At 40.4% G+C, this 21,013-nt stretch overlaps 1 protein-coding gene across 1 annotated transcript in view; it reads left to right on the forward strand.

Annotated features, from left to right (window-relative positions):
* Positions 1 to 2,612: 2,612 nt before the first annotated feature.
* Positions 2,613 to 21,013, forward strand: part of LOC125724024 (NACHT, LRR and PYD domains-containing protein 12-like) — a 593,671-nt gene continuing 575,270 nt past the window's right edge. The window contains exons 1-2 of the mRNA XM_049000874.1: positions 2,613 to 2,683; positions 3,717 to 3,818. Coding sequence (XP_048856831.1) covers positions 3,757 to 3,818 — 62 coding nt within the window. The 5' untranslated portion in view covers positions 2,613 to 2,683; positions 3,717 to 3,756. The remainder of the gene's footprint in view (positions 2,684 to 3,716; positions 3,819 to 21,013) is intronic.

Below are 21,013 nucleotides of genomic sequence, written 5' to 3' on the forward strand. Positions count from 1 at the left end.
ACCTCCCTATTGGACGACCTTGAGTGGTTGCTTGATCTTGCCTTTTTAACGGACATCACAGAAAAACTAAACAATTTGAACTGTGAGCTGCAAGGCACAGGTACGACACAACATAAGTGCTGTGTTAGGATGATTTGAGGGGGATATAGGGCTCTCTAAGGAACGAACAGGCACACTTAGGTTCGCTTCTAAGCAATACAAAATAACCTTGCATTAAAATCAATACCAAGACGTTGGATCAAAGGCAATGCAAAATAGTCCCGTATCACAAGTGATATCTGATAATTATAGTTATATACATATATCATTAAGAAGAGTAAAACTGCCAATACAAGAGATTATAGGTATATATATAAAAAGTGTTACTATAAAAAAACATGCATACATAGAAAGTGCAAATTGATAGTATGGTTATTGTGATATCCTCACTCTTAGACTGGGGAGCCCCTTTCAGTCCTGGCAAGAGACCAACACGTATGTCACAAGAAAGTGCCGGGCGATGCGCGCTCCATCCCACGGCTGAGCTCCAACTAACACTGAGATCTCCCCCTTCTTTTATACTAAATTTTGGCCATTACATGTGGGCAGGGGATGAGCTGATCAGAGAGGGAAAAAACATGCTTATGCAGTTTAACCTTAATACAAGAATATTGTAGGTGAATCATGGACGATGTATCTGAATCTCAGGATAATCAGTCCATACACGATCAGAATCAATCCACACCTCAATCACCTCATATGTATGAAAGTAACAGGAGGACAATGATTAATTCTAGGCAACGTAGTCGTCCACAAATTCATCCTAATACAAGTGCTGTAAAAGCTTTAAAAGCTAAAATGAATATTGTCGTGCACTTTTCCTCTGTGCAAAAAGTTCTAAGTGAAAATGCTTCTGCATCTGTGGCTTTTGATGAAGCTGTAGAAAAATACTGCCAAGTGATTAACAGACTGATGCAAGAGTTTGAGAATAGATTTTGTGATTTTGATCAAATTGAGCCATGTGTGTCATTCATTTCAAATCCTTTTATGTAAGTGGACATTATAGGCACAACTGAGAACCTAAGTACAACCTTCACCTTGGATGCAGGGCAGGTAGAAATGGAAATAATAACTTTGCAAAATGATCTGCACCTCAAAGCACACCTGAGCAGCCCAAACTTTTGGAACCTAGTGGACACAGAAAAGTATAAAGCTGTCTGCACAACAGCTATGAAGGTTTCTTGTCTTCTCGGATCCACCCATCTCTGTGAATCAGCCTTTTCGAATATGAACTTCATAAAAAATAAACACAGAACACGACTAACTGATACACATCTGCAGGAGTCACTGAGAGTGGCAGCGTCAAACTATACAGCAGAATACAGCAAACTAGTGGACAACATGGAATGCCAGGTTTCTCACTAAATGGCAGACAAAACAGCATGTACCTGGTCAATTGATCATTGTTCTTTGATTAAGTCAGATTAAAAGTTGGAGGTGACGCAATCTCATGTATTGGGGAAAAACACAGTTGACCTCTGTTTTTTGTTGAATGAAATTGTGAGATTTGCACAAAATAAATGTCACTTTGACAAAGAAACATAAATATTCTCATTTACAAATAATTGTCAAAAAATTATGAATGCAGTTCGTTGTAAAAAATGTGAGTAATATTGTACACTTTTTGGATTAAAAAAAAGCATATATATCCATCCATTTTCCAAACCGCTTATCCTACTGGGTCGCAGGGCATCTAGAGCCTATCCCGGAAGCAATGGGCACGAGGCAGGGAACAACCCAGGATGGGGGGGCCAGCCCATCACAGGGCACACACACACACACACCATTCACTCACAAATGCACTCCTATGGGCAATTTAGCAACTCCATTTAGCCTCAGCATGTCTTTGGACTGTGTGGGGAAACCGGAGTACCCCCACGACGACATGGGGAGAACATGCAAACTCCACACACATGTGACCCAGGCGGAGACTCGAACCCTGGTCCCAGAGGTGTGAGGTAACAGTGCTAACCACTGCACCACCATGCCGACCCTACATACAAAGATATAGTGTGTGTGTGTGTGTGTGTGTGTGTGTGTGTGTGTGTGTGTGTGTGTGTGTGTGTGTGTGTGTGTGTGTGTGTGTGTGTGTGTGTGTGTGTGTGTGTGTGTGTGTGTGTGTGTGTGTGTGTGTGTGTGTGTGTGTGTGTGTGTGTGTGTGTGTGTGTGTGTGTGTGTCAGGGAGCAAGTTGGTGACCCCTGGTCCACTGTTCTAATCACACTTTGAAGAACATGTCGGTCTCGAAAGATAGAGGGATCTGTCTAAAGCAGCGGTAGCGCAGCGACAAATGTGAAAAGTGGACCGTGAGTAAGATTGTGTGATAATGATTTATGTGTGTTATTGATTTAAGTATCACTGCAGAACCGCGTTTTATATGTATAAGTACAACGCAAAATGTGCGTCATGACAGAATTAGGTGGCGACGGGAGCTTGTCCCCTTTCTCTTATTGTTACTTGTTACTAAGTGACATGGATAATATCTCCAAAAATCCTACGCCGGGCCACTGAGTCCGTGTCCATTTCTGCTTTGACCGCTTCCGCGTTTGATATGCAGCATTTCCTGTTTGTAAATTAAAGTGAAAGTATTTTAATGCTGGACTCTCCATTTTGTTAAGAAACGCGGATAAGATTCTGTATTGCGAGGTAAGAGTTTAGTCAACAGATACAACTTAAAATAAAATAAGGTATATTTGGGAGTATGCATGTATGTATGTATATCCCATATATAGCTTATTTTATAACAGAAACAGCTGTTTCTCAAATCAGTCCTGGGAGACCCCAGACATACATATATCTGTGTGTGTGTGTGTGTATACATGTAAAAACACACCTATATATAGCGGCCGCACCCGTTGCATGAAGTAGCTACTAGATACAGTCGAACCTCGTTACCCCGGATACAACGTTTTCACCTTTTCAACGTACAGATTTCTAATTCCCGTTTTTAGCCTATGTATTATTCCATAATTCCTTAAGCATCGTTACAACGTACAGCGCTGTCCCAGCCCTTGTGTCGCTACATCTACCTGTATCTACCTGATCTTCGCCCGACAATGCACATTTGTCTATTGCGTTGCTTGGCGTTAAATGAGTTGCCTTGACCGATCGTTACTGGACTGCGTTGTAATGGCTTGTTAAGTGTTGTGTGCGTATTCTTTGTTTATGAAATATTTATGAAATATTTCACTTTGTTTGTGAAATACCGGTCATGCCGGTAATTGTGAATTCAGAATAATAATGGAAGAAAGGGTTTTATGATTTAATTTGACCACTGTTTCATTAATATTTTCAGGCCAAATGCCGATTTGGATGCGAATGTTTATTTTAAAAATCTATTTTGACCAGCCGTTGTGTATTTTCGTTGCCGTTTTTCGCCGGCCGGCACTAAGTAATCGTGAGTAATTTAAGGAAACTTTCAAGGATCCAAATGAGCTTTGTCGAATTATTTAACAAGTAATAATGTGTTCGTTTGTTTTGTAGTCAATTTAAGGGTCTGTTCTATTAAAGTTTTATCATTTACATAGATATTTCGTGAGTTCTTTCATCCATCTTGCACTAAGTGGTTACAACGTTCTATGCTTATAACGTACATGTTTTTGATATCCCGTCTTGTACGTAGTAACGAGGTTCGACTGTATTATGCATGTACGTCACTATTTACGCTTCGTGTTCATAGAGGCCCCAGCAGGAGTCATCTGGTCTAGATTGGCACAAAAATGGGGGGAGCTGCTTCTGAAATGACCCCCCCTGCGGACTGTAAAACAAAGAGAACTGAGAGGTAAGACAGAACCCGTGTGTTTGTACTGCTTTACACACGGTCATAAAAAATAAACATTCCAGCATTTTCGAAAGAGAGAGTAATCTGTCTTAACTTAATTCACTTCCTCGAGACTTAACTGATCCTGGTCCGTGGGGTAGATGATTTATGTTTATCATTTACTAAGTTTATGAAATTTAATTTCCTTCAAAAATTTGCATTTAATTGTACTCCCCGTTTGCGGTCCTCTGCTGCCACCTAGCGCTGATTCTTCAATTTCTCACACCTTTATTGCGCGAGGTGATTTCCTGAATATGCGCTAAAATAAAGTTTATATTTTCGGTCTCCGCACAGCCCCCTCCCCCCATTCAGAACATGTTATCGGTATTCAGTTCAGTAGCCGGTCAGCAACTTTTTTATTGATAACCTGGCGAAATTTATTGTGAGAAATCCCATTTAAGGCTAAATTTATATAATATCAAGCAAGAACAGGCAAGCCTAGTAACGGAGGCTGTAACAATGATACTAAACCTTTCTATTGGGATTTTCATTTTAGGTGGTACTTTATTTCACATTAAAGCTAAATGTAAACAAGCATGTTTGCGTCAAGAGCTTCACAGCATAACAAAGTACATGAAGACAGAGCAGGAGGTTAAACAGCTGAAGGTTTAATGTGACCCTGTCCACAGTATATGAATTATATTTATATAATGAGGATCTTTCCTCTCACTGTCCACAGTGTCCTGATGGAGAGAGCAGACTCACCTGTACCCAGCTCTGTTTCCATGAAGAGTGACAGGTCAATGAGACAACCAATCAGCTTCAGTGAGGGACCTTTTCCTACAAATCAAAGGTAAATATGCATTTAAACATTGTTTAAAACACTCAGACAATCAGTCAATACACATAGAGGCAAACACAAGCTACAAGAAAAAATTACTTCAACTTTCAATTTTTTTAAACTTTTGTACAGAGCGACATGGGAGGAAAAAAATCCCATTGTCTTTGAAAATTTAAACAGAAGTTTTGTCTGTCTTCTGTATAAATCACGTCTGAGGTTAAAGTCTGAGGATCACTGTAAAGACTGACTTCTTGTGAGCAGGAATTAGAAGGTAGATTGAAAAGTGCATTTTAAATGTCAATCCTCAGCATGCAGCTGGAAAAGAGCTACTGCTCTATATTGATTAAGCATGACTGGACAATAGATTGTCTTCTTCTGGGACGGATGTTTCTGCTTTGATAATAAATAGATTCTCATGGGCTCTTTAGCTCTGATCAGACTGAGGCTTCAGTTTGAACATGTTTAATGGAACAGAACCTGTTACTAATTAGCTAGTTATCATGGGATCGGGGGATGGTGCAGGTGAGGAAAGGATGACGATCCACAGTGCGGCTCCAACATGACAGGGGTTTATTTATAACAACACAGAGCAGAAAATAAAGGAACCACGAGGGGTCAAAAGGCCATGACAACAAAACACAGGGAACACTAGTAAAGAGCAGGGGGGTGTTTTCTGTACATGGATTACTCGTTTAGCGGGATGTAATTGTTGAAGGTTTGGTATGATCCTGGATCTGTCAGTTTTTCGAAACCCTTGCTGGATGTGTTGTCATAGCAGCACATCCAAATCCTCAAACCTACTCGGAGCAGTGGCCTGTACTAGGAAGCAGGGTTACTAACTTGTCGGATTTAAGGTACCACTGTTTAAATGGACTTCATATTCGTTCACTTACATTTTGCCCAGACTACCTTAAACCTGACAAGTTACCCTGATAAGCCAGTAACCCCGCTTCAGAGTACAGGCCCCAGATTTGTTCTACGTAAACAAGTATTAGCTCACACACTTAATCAGTGCCCGTGCATAGAAATACGTTCCTTCATGGCCTCGCCATTCATGGATGAGCGACCAACTGCAATCGGTGCACAAATAATAAGAAGGGAATTTTAGATTGAGAGGCTTTTGCAAGATCGGCAAAATGCTTTATTGTTGCCGGATGATATTCTTTTCGAAAGATACAGCTTCAGCCGAGATGGAATATTATATCTTACAGTTTTATTAGCTCCGTATAATAGAAGTCCAAATAGGTGAAATCAGGCTCTCACAGCCACACAGACAGTGTGCTTTGCCTTGAGATATTTTTTGTACACTGTAGGCGATACGGAAAATATAAAGAGTACAGTTTGCCAGGCAATTCGCAAAATCAGTTTGGGCCTGAAATATTTCCTTCGGATTTTCATTGTTTTTCCTGGACACCTGAGAGTGCAGGCAGTTAAAGAGGCGTTTTATGCCATTACAGGTGATGTATACACAATAAAATTACAGTTCTATAAAGAATTTAAAAATCACACTAATATTCTCATTACCCAGAATTTCCAAAGGTTTTATCTGCCTTCTTCTAATTAGCTTCAAAAGGGATGTTTTATAAATATTCAAGATTTCCAACATTTCATAAAATTAACACACACACACACACACACACACACACTGGTTTGGGTCGCTTTCCTTTAGTACATATTAAATCTCTGAATTCATCATACCTCTGTAATAAAAGGTCCTGCTCAGATTGCATGAAAAATTGCGCCCCACTTTCTGACATTTTGAGGAAACCAATGAGCGACTTGTCGATCAAGGTTTCTAGTCTTAATGTATATGGGCTTTTTAGGCAGCCTGGGTGCATGTGATCATCTCGGGTGAATGGATCCAGCTAGACTAATCTACTCCACAGCTGCGTTTGAAAAACCAACTTATCCCGGATGAGTTTCACCAGCATTAACTCATCCAAGATGAGGCATCTGATGTCGGATGATTTAAGCGATGTACGGGAAAAAAACCCTCAGGGTAACCAAGGGAGCTGAAATAAGGGAAGAATAACTACAGTGGAATTTAATACACACAAAAACAAAGCACAGGATCATCAGCATGTGACTCAATGACCAACTGAGGGAACTGACCACAGGCAGGAACTAAAATACACAGATCATGGGGACTAACAAAAGGCAGGTGTGAGGACTCAAAACAATCAGCCAATCAGAGCAGACACTGGAAACAGCACACAGGTGGAATTAACTAACAATTAACAAACAGAACTAAGTAGCTGAACTTGGGACCATGTACAACATTGTGAGAGAGAAACTGACTAGAGGATTAACTCTTAATTATCTTAACCCTGGAAACAAAGGACAGAATACAACCCTTTGGGGTTAAGTGAGCTGCTTTGGAGCCAAAAGAGAAACAATAGTGCTGTTGGGGGGACATCATGTGAAATTTGTATATTGCTGTACTGTTATACATTTTATTGTAATCAAAATTATTATATAAATGGTTTGGTGTGAATATTTGATCTATGTATTTTTTTTTAAAAGCTGGGGGGCCCTAAATTGCAGAAGCCAGGGTTGTCCCCCCAAAAAAAATTTCACTCCCGGATAGTTATGGTAATTAAGTTGAAATCTGTTTGAAATCATATTAAACAGTTTACAAGAAGTAACCAGTGACTGTCATTGAGTGACTGGGAGCTACATGCCAAACCGTCTCTCCAGGCTGCTACCTGCTGTCTCTCTGTGCTGCCACTAGGTGTCACTGCTTCTCTTATGCTGTCATAAGCAGGCTGATGTCAGGAAGCCGCCCTAATGAAATAAGCTCTGAATGTAGATGGCAGTTACATCTGTTTCAATAAAAATATAATGGTTGGATATTTGTGTTTTATTCACAGGGACCGAGTGAATAGATGTAATTCACATCCACATAAAGGAGACTTATCCATCTTCAAGGTGCATTTATTACTGAAGTATATTTTCTTAAATTTTATCTAAATTTACATATATCTTCTACAGATGTACAATAAGTACTTCATCCTATCAAACAGATGATATTTACAACTAATGCTGCGTTCCATTTACCTCAGATGTCAGAAGTCGTAGCTGGGAATGACATCACACCCAAGTTAACCTCTTTCCAGTACAGCAGGTCGGAAAGTCATTTAGCAAAACCAGGGACCTGTTTCAAAAAACAAAGGTTTCTTGCTTAGCCAGGTAACTTGCTGTATTTAATGTGCCCCAGTTTAAATGGCCTTCATCTACATTCACTTGTTTTTAGCCCAGATTACTTTAAATCTGACAAGTTATCCGGCTAAGCAAGAAATCCTGATTTTTGAAACAGGCCCCAGTTCTAGCTGGTTAATTGTTAGTCATTGTTAGCAATACTAGTTAAAACACATTACGTGATGTGTTGCACAAAAAAACACCATAGCAACACGTCCACAGAAAGCGGTGTGTACAATCAATTTAATGAGTAACAAATATTACATAACTGCTACTAAACAGTGTAAAACTACAGCATTAACTGCAGTTGATAAAAGGTGCAACCATTTTGAATTCTAAGGTCGAAGTTGTGTAGATTCCTCCGAACTTCATGAGTTGGAATTCCAACTTCAGGGTTCCAGCTGAAATTTCCTACTAGAAACTCTGAATTTCCAAGTTACAAGTTGAAATGGAATGCAGCATAATTCACAAATGAAGTTATAAACAGATACGGTGCCAGGAGTGATAATAATTAAACTGTAACTTTTCATTTCAGTTACTGGAGAAAAAAGCTCAAACATTTCTGAAGGATGAGCTGATGAAATTCAAAAGGTACCTGGATCAGAATGACCCAGAATGCTCTGAACCTCAGCTGGAGGAGGACAATGACATGGACAGTGATGGTCAGATGCGGAAGATCTCTGGTAGAGAGGGAGCTCTGATGATCACACTGTACATCCTGAGGACCATGGAGCAAAATGATCTCGCTGATAAACTGGAGAAGAGTAAGAGCTGTACCTCATTCAGTGTGTGTTTTATTTGCCACACAGTTTGTGAAAAAAATGTGCATTACATTTCAGTTCATCATTTATTTTAATTTCATTCAAGAAGATTATAGGAATAAAAATTGCATGTTTACTGAATTGTTGTGCATTTTTCCTTCATTTAATTTCAGGGAATCTTCTGTCACAATGTCAGCGCGGAATCAAATGTAAACTGAAGCAGAAATTTGAGTGTGTATTTGAAGGGAAAGCTAAGGAAGGACAGCCAACACTTCTCAAAGAGATTTACACAGAACTCTACATAACTGAAGGGGGAGCTGGAGGAGTCAATGATGAACATGAAGTGAGACAGATTGAAACAACATCTAAGAAAAGGGTAACAGAAGATACTACAGTCAAGTGCAATGATATATTTAAACCCTTACATGGACGTGCGACATCTATCAGAACTGTACTTACAAAAGGGGTCGCAGGTATCGGGAAAACAGTCTCTGTGCAGAAAGTTATTCTTGACTGGGCAGAAGGAAAAGCAAACCAGGACATTCACTTCATATTTGCTCTTTCTTTCCGGGACCTGAATTTGATTAAGGATGAATACAGTCTGATTGATCTGCTTCACCACTTTGTCCCAGAACTGAAATTGCTTGAATCCACTGAGCTGTGTAGGTACAAAGTTTTGTTGATCTTTGATGGTCTGGATGAGTGTCGCCTTCCTCTAGATTTTCAGAACAATGAGAGCTGGTTTGATGTAACAAAGAAAACATCACTGGATGTGCTGTTGACTAACCTCATTAAGGGAAATCTGCTTCCATCCGCTCTCCTCTGGATAACCTCCCGGCCAGCAGCAGCCAATCAGATACCTCCTGAGTGTGTCCACCAGATGACAGAGATACGAGGTTTCAATGATGCCCAGAAGGAGGAGTATTTCAGGAAGAGATTTAGTGATTAGAGCCTGGCCAGCAGGATTATCACACATGTGAAATCATCAAGGAGCCTCTTCATCATGTGCCACATACCTGTGTTCTGCTGGATTTCAGCCAAAGTTCTTGAAAGGCTTGTTAGTGAGATGGACAGTGGAGAAATTCCAAGGACTCTGACTGAAATGTACACACACTTCCTGATCTTTCAGGCAAGTTTAAAAAATGAGAAGTATATGGAAAAACATAAAATCAAGCTTAAGGAATACACTCAATTTGGGAAGAAATTCCTTTTGAAACTTGGTAAACTGGCTTTTGACAACCTTGAGAAAGGCAATCTCATATTTTATAAGCAAGACCTTACAGAGAATGGCATTGATGTCACAGAGGCTTCAGTTTACTCTGGAGTGTGTACAGAAGTCTTTAAAGAGGAGTATGGGTTGTACCAGGAGAAGGTGTACTGCTTTGTGCATCTGAGCATCCAGGAGTATCTTGCTGCTTTATATGTGTTTCTGTCAGACTCATCAGCTGACCTGCTGAAGACTGCAGTGGATCAGGCATTAAAGAGCAAGAATGGACACTTGGACCTCTACCTCCGCTTCCTCCTTGGCCTCTCAACAGACTCCAGTAAGAGTCTGTTACAAAGGCTACTGGGAGAGACAAGAACCAGTTTACATAACAGTAAGAAAACAACAGCTCAATATATCAAGGAGAAAATACAGGAGAATTTATCTGCAGAAAGGACCATCAACCTGTTCCACTGTCTGAATGAACTGGGTGACAGTTCTCTAACAGAGGAAGTTCAAAGATACCTGGGTTCAGGAAGCCTTTCAGCAGCAGACCTCTCACCTGCACAGTGGTCAGCTCTGGCCTTTGTGTTACTGATGTCAGATAAGGAGCTGGATGTGTTTGATCTGAAGAAATACATCAGATCAGATGAAGGTCTTCAGAGGCTGCTGCCTGTGATCAAGAAATCTAGGACAGCTCTGTAAGTGATCTTACATACGTCTGTTGCTAAAGAAATACAGATGTTATTCATGATACTTCTTTTATATCTCATCAGAACAATTAGAGTGTATTTATACGGACACCCAGAAATTCTTTTAAATTCTGGATACTGCAGGATAAATATATATATATATATATTTTTTTTTTATAACATTCTTGGTGTGGTTCAGTGAGTTTGGACTCTGTGCCTGTGGTCGGAAGGTCACCAGTTTAAATACCTGGCCGGCTGAGTGAATTTAACAGCTTCTCAGGTACGGCAAAACAGAAAATAAGGATTTCAGTCATGGTGTCAGCAATTCAAAAGTCATATAAAAAATTGAATTAAGAAAACTTAAGCTCTTCTTGACATTCTAATCCCCCATAAACTCGCACACGCACACATATCCCAGGCAGGAACTGAACCCAAAACCCTAGAACCCCTGGGTCGGCTGTAGTGCTGATCACTGAGCCCCAGCGCTGCTCAGATCTTTATAAAAATACTTATGCGTATATTACAGAGTCTCAGGGTAACTCACCCTGTAAGGTCATTAAACAGCAGGTTCGTCTCGGCTGGGGAGTGTCAAGTAAAAACTATTTGTGTTCCTGACTAGGACAAGGAAACAACAAACTAACTGATATTTCAGCTATATGCTGCATGTCTTATTGTACTAAAAATGTTTATTTTGATGTTTTATTTTATATACCTGTTTGTGTGATGTATGCAATTTTATCTTAACACGTTTCCTTTTCCAGGCTGGACAGCTGTAGACTCACAGAGACATGCTGTGAAGTGTTGGCTTCAGCTCTCAGATCAAACTCCTCTCAGCTGAGAGAGCTGGACCTGAGTGACAATGACCTGCAGGATTCAGGGGTGAAGCTGCTCTCTGCTGGACTGGGTGATTCACACTGTAACCTGAAGATACTGAGGTCGGTATTACTGGGTATTCCACAGTATCAACTGTAATTATTGAAATCTTTATTGAAGTCGTCACATTTACTTTAAACTACTACTCTTAGTGCTGAGGTGTTTTTATTTATTGGAGAGTTTTTGTCTGTCTCTCTGCAGGCTGCCATTCTGTCGAGTCACAGAAGAAGGCTGTTCTTCCCTGGCTTCAGCTCTGAGGTCAAACCCCTCACACCTGAGAGAGCTGGACCTGAGCTACAATCACCCAGGAGACTCAGGAGTGAAGCTGTTCTCTGCTCTACTGGAGGATTCCAGCTGTAAACTGGAGAAACTGAAGTGAGTACAGAATGTGTGTCTGTCCTGCTATAGACTCGTGTATGTGGAGAAAATGCAACAATTAAATAAATGGATACAGCAGTACTATGTCATTCTGCTTCTGCTATAGTGTGGACCACAGTGGAGAGTGCAGGACCAGACCAGGGATCCAGAAATGTAAGTTTGTTTGCATGTGTTTATTTTTAATATCATTAATACTACTTTATGATAACATTCACATAATTATTGTAATGTGTGTGTGATTTTTTTCCCCTTTTTTTAATAAAAAAAAAGACTGGTTTAGGTCTTTGGAACTTCTGTAGAAATACATTATATCTTCTTTGTGTTTGTGTGAGAGTGTAACAGGGTATAATACATTCTGGTACAGCTGTGCATCCCCCAAACTGGCTGTGACACTGAACGTCTCCTCAGTCTGCACTAGTGATGGGAATTTCGGCTCTTTTTAGTGAGTCGGATCATTTGGCTCAGCTCACCAAGAAGAGTCGGCTCTTCCGGCTCCCAAATGACTCTTCATTTTATTACTTCTGCCTCAGTCAGATTCAGCTCTGTTTTGACCCATGATTGATATGTGTACTAAACGTTATGATTTCCTCAATGCCATAATTTTACATTATGTTTGGTACAAAAAGATTAAATATAAAAACCTCAAACATGCGTACTGAACATCATATATGTGGAAAATCTATTTTTGTCTTTGATCTATTAACAACAGTCAAATAACATAAATAAGAAATCATAATAATAAAAAAATGAATTACAACGTGCAAAACACCAGTATCCAACAGTTTTAGGTTCTATCCACTATAACAACTATGTATCACCTTTCTAACAGTGTAACATTTTGACAGTGCCTCAACTTAGATGGGCTGATCCGGCTTCTGAACTGTTGGATGCGCAGTTCTTAAGTGTCTGTGAATGTTGTTTGTGGATCCTCCTCGAAATGACAGATTCATCTTGCAAATTTTGCATTCTGCCTTTGAGTTATCATAGCTATTAAATGCATCAAAGTGCCACTTCGTTTCCAACTGTCACTCATCTTGCCTACTATTCGCGCACCACACTCCCTCTTTCTCTCCTCCTCTCCCTCCCTCGTGTTCTGTACCTGTACACCGTCAGCACGCGTTGTCTGGCAGAAAATATGTAACGCAATTGATAACAGTTTTATATTGGACACGTGAGGAAGGATTACGGAAAACACGCAGAATGCAAATACGACGTAATCACGTAATCAATATGCAAATATACGCATGACGTCATCTAGCGACATTTGGCGACTTTTCGAGCAGACTTTAGCTACTTTCCATTGAAAATAGTTGGCAACACTGCCAGTAACACAAACTTCAGTGACAGTCAGAGCAGCATGGAGCGCTGAGGCGTTTTGCTTTATAAAAATGTCTCTCAGTCCGGATCCGGATCTTTTGAGCGGCTCGTTCGCGACCGGTGTTGTTTGAAGGATGTTCTTATTTTGAAATAAAGATAAATTAACTTCTAGTGCTACTCTTTGGTGTACAATTTATGGTTAACGTGTTTGATGAATGCTATTTGTAATTGTATTTGCCTGTATTATTTTAACACGCGCAGCATTTCGGCGCGTCTTCCCGCCTGCGTCGCGCGGCGTCCGACATTTCCTGAGGTATTTCACATACTTGAATTCCTGCTTCGTTTTTATATTTTATGTATCGTACAGAATAATAGCTTTCAGGCTAAAGTGCAGTTGGGTCCCCAGCGAGTCTCTCAGCGCGGCGTGTCTCACAGCGCAGGGGGCAGCCGGAGCGCCGCAGACTCGGGCGGCTACATGAGTATATTGGGAATAAAATGTGTGTATTGGAGCGAGTTCTGTGTTAGTGAGTGTGTGAGGTGTGACAGTGATAATGATGGAGATGCTGGGCTTCGTCATGTATACTGTGTTACAATCACCGCGTTCAGCGGGAGCGATTTTCTCCATGTAGCCTGCTGACGAGGTTGGGTCTTGCCTATGAGTGTCTTCGAGAAAGCGCGCTTTCTATTAGTTGTTTGAGGTGGATTTCCCAAGGAATCCCCGCTATGGCATAGAGGAAATGCCCATCTACAACATCGTTGTTTAGTTTTTCACATCTGTCAGCAATTTCCATTGATTCGCACATACTGAAAATTTGTCTCGCATTCGGCCGGTTCTAACTCTGGAACGGTGTTTATGACACTATCCTAAGGTAAGTTGACATTTTTAACTATGTTTAAAATATACACTGACAACGTTTCATGAAAAATCCATGTCCAGAAGGTACTTTTTTAGGAACCGAAAGGACTGGTGGTCCGATCAGAATCCATCATGGTGGACGAAAAACCTGGAAACAGGCCAACCATCCCGGCATTAATAAAGCACCCAAGGACATTTAATATTAGTTTAATCACAACATTATTTACCTCACCCAGAATCATAGTTTAGATCTCAATCAAATGTCTAAAATGTGATTTCTTTCCACTCATTAACAAGGTTAATGAGTACTTTTCAAGCTTTAATTATTCTCTTTTCCAGCTTAGAAATGAGATATAACTCTTACATTAACAAAGAAGCATGAAATTTCATGGATATAGAGTAGTATCCTTGTGTGGTAACCATTCGCTCAATGCCTCATCAACCTTGAATATTCTCTCAAATCATACTTTCATTAGAAAGGAAGGGGTTAATTTGGGTTAATACATTGTGAAAATACTCTATTTATCTTGTCCTGTTCATAAGCTGCCCAATGGTACCTCAGTTGTGCAATTTGGATAAGAATTAAGCAAGTTAGAGCATTTTGAAGTGAAGCGTCCAAGAATCAGATCACAAAGTCAAGTATTAGTTCCTATTGTTTTTCAATGACCGAATCAATGGCTATTTTTCACTAATTAAAACTTCATAAAATTATTAATATTTGGCCTAGAAAAATATTTTTTACTGTTGGAAAGCTCTAAGACTGTTCCACTGAAGGTAGTACCATAAAAATCTATAAAAGTTGATTTTTTTTTTTTTTGTAACATAGCTACGTCATGGGATTAATCGCTCTTCCTCTTGCCTACAGATTCCTGCCAGCTGACGCTGGACCCCAACACAACATACAGATACCTGTGTCTGTCAGAGGGGAACAGGAAGGTGACACGGGGGGCAGAGCAGCCATATCCTGATCATCCAGAGAGATTTGACTACTTGCCCCAAGTTCTGTGCAGAGAGAGTCTAACTGGTCGCTGTTACTGGGAGGCTGACTGGAGTGGAGATGGAGCCTGGATAGGAGTGACTTATAAAGGAATCGGGAGGAAAGGATGGAGTGATGACTGTCGGCTTGGATTCAATGACAAGTCATGGATACTGCTCTGCTTTCCTCACAGTTACTCTGTCTGGCACAATAAGAAAGAGACTGACATCCTCATAGAGCCCTCAGACTCCCGCAGAGTAGGAGTGTATCTGGACCGGGCGGCTGGTACTCTGTCCTTCTACAGAGTCTCCTCTGATGGACTGACCCTCCTGTACAGCTTCACCTCCTCATTCACTGAACCCCTCTATCCAGGGTTTTGTGTTTATTATAAATCCTCTGTGTCGCTGTGCATGCTGGGATAGCTCACTGTGTGCTGGAGGAATCATTTTTACCTTATCAGAGTGTCACATGTCGCTGCTTCTCCGGCAAAAAGGTAAAATCTCTGCTTTTTAACCTGTATAACCCTTTTTACTCTGTCTGACGTGTGACGTATGTTAGGCAAGAATAAGTGACTGGGTTCAGCAAACAGAACAAACATGCAAAATGACTGTTTTTCTATCTGATTAAAATGTAATGAAATGTAATTCTGATGTGTGATGGGGTGGGGTTCCCCTCACGTTGTATGTACATTTTCTATATTTCTGTCTATGTATTGTATTTGCTACCTTTACACTGACAATAAAGGCTTCCTATTCTATCCTTTTAATGTCCTGGTTCCGCTCTGCTCAAAGCGTAAGTGAGGTAACTGAGGAACGTGAAATATAATATAATTAAACAAATACACTTTACTGTAATTTCACTGACACGATTAGATTAAATCAGAATATATAATAACCATGTAAAAGGAGACATGAGACATAACTGCGAAAGCAAAAAATGTCCGTAGAGTTACCTCTAGATAAAATAGATAAATCACATTAGTAAGACACGTTTGATTAAATGATCAAAATACAACAAGCATGAATAAAAATTTCGTAACTAAACCTGTGAACTGCTATACCTGACAATCGACAAGCTAATTAGCAAACGGCGTCTCTCTGACCCCCATTAAAACACGGGAAAAGAATCATTAAAAGCCGAACTAAGTCCTTACTACCTAAGTAAATAATTACACAAGTAATTAAAAATAAAGCGTAACAAATTTTTATTTTACAAAAAAAAAAAAACGGTTTAATTAACTTCAGACGGCTGAACCTCACGCCCGCCCCCTACTGCCGTCCTGAGGTAACTGCGGGTTTCCCATCGGTCGCAGCACGTGAGACGCTGCGGTCCCTCAGTTACAGTAACATCCCCATCACAACACGCAATATTTGGTTAACGGGTACACTCATTATTTAACGTACAATAAAACATAAACTAAATGCCTGATCATCTATAATGTACTGTATGTGATTCCAAATGACCAAAAAAGCATACAATCTCTTTTTTAGGAATCCTAATTTACTTTACACAACACAAACAAAAACAATGCATGGCTAATGGTTTGCATTTTGTTTGATAGTGCAACGAGCGTTGAACTTTCAAGCCAAATGTTAACTAGTCTAAGTTTCTTATTTTTAAGCCGCACAATTTTGGAATAAGATTATCAGATGCAATGTGTCCCACAAAACACTCACAGTGGCACTGCAGTAATACAGATATACCCCTGAACACAGAGGAAAGGTGGATTCTTACTCTGACGTCCTTCTTCTTCCTCTGGTGATGACCTATTGGCCTCTTGCAAAATGATATCAGTTACATCACTGCTACACTTAGCATCTAAATAATTAATTTTGTTTCCAAACTTTTTACTCACCCTACAAAGATATTTCAAGTCATTCTCAAACAAATGCATATGTACATCTGTAAATAAATAATAAGTAAACATTTAAATAGCATCCAATAATTTATTTTAAAGTATTTGATCATATAGGCTTGATTAATTTTGATATTAATATTGAATTGTGAATATGTTTATTCTGGTCTTTAAGTTTAGGGAGTGGCTGTGTCTAGACTGAGAGTGGGGAGGGCAGATTTCACTCTGGGGAGGGGGGGTTAAATCTCAGAAGGGGTGAGTGTGGTCAGGCAATTTTTAGGCTACTTTATTTCATTTTGCATGAGTATTTTAGCAATGTTTTAATTTATTTCAAGGTCAATTGAATTTGCATAGTTGATTCATTCATTAACTTTGCTTGGAATAATAAAACACAGTAGTTTAATACGAATCTCATTTGGCGGAAGTGTGTTCAAAATGTTGCTATAGTATCCATCTGGCAAGACTACAAGGCACGCCCACGATATGTCTACGTCACGCTAAGATGCACGCCCGCTTGACGCCAACGTCAGTACAAGTAACGCCTACTATATGGCACGCCCACTTAATAGGTCGACTGAAGGCTTCTTCCAGAAGTGACGGCGGCAGCATTTATACGTCTACAGGCGTTGTAGTCCATCCTTACGTGTTGAAGACGAAGGACGCTCACGAGCGTAGGAAAAACAACACGTGACTAATGGTTTGCATTTAGTTTGATATTACAACGAGCGTTGAACTTTCAAGCCAAATGTTAACGATTTCATAATAATTAAAAATGCAGCAGTAAGACTGAACATGATGCAATCGAACTAAATATATATTAACAATCTAATACAATGTTGGTTGTACTATCACGTTAACGTAAATGACTTCTTAAGAACGTCGGATGCAGTGGTGTAAATATGGAGTTAATTTTGTGCCAAAAGTATCAACCAAAATTTTGAAAACCGCAAGCAAATCTTTAATTTGTTTTGCTTATAGAATGTTTTTCTTTGCTTTTGGATTTTTTTTTTTTTTTTTTGCATTTGAAATGCTATTTTTGCTTCCGATTTTTGGCACTGTTTTATAGGGTGGGCGGGCCTTAGCAGCTTACATGTCTATTGGTCAGCTGGAATTTGGAGTGAACACACCTTTAACCATCTGAGCGCGGCCGCTCCATGACGCTTCAGAACATCACAACATGGCAGGCAGCTCTGGAGCCAGTTTACAGCATGGAATTGCATCTTTGCAGTTCTATAATAGTGAACTTTTATTAGGAATCGGTGTATGCAACACATATTTCGTGTCCATAAAATGACACTAACCCATCCAGTTCAGTAACTTTCGCTATTCCACCAACGCGCTGACCGGGGAAGTTTCTAGCTGTTGAAAGGATGAGGGGCTAAGTCAAGTTTACCTGGGGCACCGCGGTTAAGTTAGCCTCATATTCGATATTCAGTTTTCTGGCTTTAATAACATTTCAATTTTCTCCTCGTATTTCAGACCCTGTAAACATGTGGTCAGCCGATTGGGATCTCTAAGCTGCCCTTAGTGTGTGATTATGTGTGTGAGTGTGTGCTCTGCTATAAACTAGTATCCTACCCATTGTGTCCCCCGCCCTGTGCCACTTGGGACAGGCTCCAGGCTCCCCACCCCTCTGTACAGGATAAGCAGTAATGGAGGACGGCTCCACACTGTTCCAAAGAAAGGGCGCTCCAGCTCCCTTCAGGACTTCAGACCAGCTGCTCTCACTTCACGCCTCCAGGCTTGTGGGTGTGGTTCCCACTCCTGGTTCTGCATGTACAGCTTGCATGTTCTCCCTGTGTTCCTGTGGGTTTCCTCAGGTTTCCTTCTACTGTCCAAGATCGTGCAGTTTGTTAATTAGTGTCTCTTGATTGTCCTCAGCATGTGAGTGAGTGTTTGCCCTGTGATGGACTGGCATCCCATCCAGGGTGTCTCTGCCTTGTGCCCTGTGCTTCCTGGGATGTGTGTGTCCCATAACCCTGTACAGTATAAGCGGTTATTGGAGTTTCTTAGATACTCCTGATATTTCATCTTTCTGTTCCCGCAGATGGCTGAAGCTGGTCCATTAACTTTTGGCTTAAATGTGAGACTTTAACTTAATAATGTTCAATGAATTTCTAGGATAAATTTACATTATTAGATTATGGAAAAAATTTGGGTGGGAAAAAGTATCACTATGAACCTGGTCACCTGACTCTCCTTCCTGACACAAATACACTCCCAGCACAAACACACAGAAAGAAAATGAAGAAACGACATTTATGTGCTACACCTGTTATTTTCATGAGTATTATATATAGAATAATGTAAAAAAACAAATCTGTGGATTGACAGCACTTGTCAAAGCTTGTTCTGTCTAATCCTGACACAGTCTGTCTATAATTGCACATCCCTGCATGTTTCACCTGAAACCACATGATCCCAAACATGTTTCTAAACAGACACAGAAATTCATTCTCAGTAGATCTGCGCTCTCATACCTTTATACCTAATTTCTATCTACTGTACAAAATCAAACAGTTTTAGGACAGGATTACAGGTTTGTTTACAGAAAAACAATGTCAGTAACTGTTATTCTCATAAAAGATACATAAATGTTCACTTTGGGTACAGTTTGTATAATGTACTATTTTGTTCATAAACTGCAGATCCAGTATTTGCCTAGTCTGCTCTTCTCAGTCTGGTCTCTGTCCAAAACCACACCTACTGCAGCCTGAGAAGCAAGAAGTTCCTCCCACTGTCACACACAGACGACTATCAGAGAAAACAAAACTGAATCCTATCAGTGTTCGTGGTAAAATGGCAGAAGCCAGTGTTGCAGTGGATCTGAACCAGTTCCACTGTCCAGTCTGTCTGGATCTACTGAAGGATCCAGTGACTATTCCCCGTGGACACAGTTACTGTATGAGCTGCATTAAGAGCTGCTGGGATCAGGAGGATCGTCTTGGAGTTTACAGCTGCCCTCAGTGCAGACAGACCTTCAGACCCAGACCTGTTCTGGGCAGAAACACCATACTGGTTGAAGTGGTGGAGAACCTGTAGAAGACTGGACTACAAGCAGCTACTCCTGCTGACCATTACGCTGGACCTGGAGATGTGGAGTGTGACGTCTGTACTGGGAGAAAACACAAAGCTGTCAATCCTGCCTGGTGTGTCTGGCCTCTTACTGTGAAACTCACCTTCAGCCTCACTATGAGTCTCCAGCTTTTAAGAAGCACAAGCTGACTGATGCCACTGGACATCTGCAGGACAAGGTCTGTTTCCACCATGACAAACCCCTGGAGGTCTACTGCCGTACCGACCAGCAGTGTATCTGTTATCTCTGTATGCTGGATGAACACAGAGGCCATGATACAGTCTCAGCTGCTGCTGGAAGGACGGAGATACAGGTCAGGAGACTTTATATAAATTATTCACTTTTATATAATGAATGCTTACAAATATAATGTTTTTTGTATTTTGTTTGAGAGTATATCTGCTTTTAAGTCAGAGAGATGAAAACTGTTTAAGTAAAGTGAAAGGAAAATGCACATATAATTTCCAATAACTTATTGAGAAATTTTAGCACATTCACTTTCATCAGTAACTGTTCTCAAGGGGGCAGAACCATGTCAAGTTACTTTAAAGTGAAAAAAAAAATCGAATTTCTATTAAAAGCTCCTTGAAATTGCAAACCATGTGGCCGCAGCTGAATACAAACGGCAAGCAAACAGGGTCAAGAGGTTCACTTACTGTTTAGATGAGCATCTGAATGGCTGAGATGTATGAACTAAGAGGGTTTATATATCGTCTGATTGCTGGTGTGTAGAGTGTGTAGAATCAAAGGAAATTGAAATTTATTTTATCCTGCCTACAGTCATAAATCATTTGATAATATCCATCCATCCATCTATCCATCGATCCATCTCCAAACTGCTTATCTGGGTCAGGGTCATGGGGAGAACCTGGATCCTTTCCCAGGCAGCACAGGGCCCAAGGCTGGGATCCACCCTGGACAGGATGATTAATGAATATGATCTCAGCTAATGAAACAAACTTGTGTTTATGTCTTGTTTCCTATCTGTAAAAGAAATGGGTGAAACGCAGAGGGAATTTCAGCAGAGTATTCAGATGAGAGAGAAGGAGCTGCAGGAGCTGAGAGAGGCTGTGGCCTCATTCACAGTGAGTATGAACCTGAGGAGAAGATAACAGCTGGCTTGTGATCATATTAAATCTTCTCTCAGATTCAACAGATTGCAGATTTACAGACTTGTGGGGATTAATCA

This window comes from Brienomyrus brachyistius, unplaced genomic scaffold (assembly GCF_023856365.1).
Source record: "Brienomyrus brachyistius isolate T26 unplaced genomic scaffold, BBRACH_0.4 scaffold54, whole genome shotgun sequence".
NCBI classification, from domain to species: Eukaryota; Metazoa; Chordata; class Actinopteri; order Osteoglossiformes; family Mormyridae; genus Brienomyrus; species Brienomyrus brachyistius.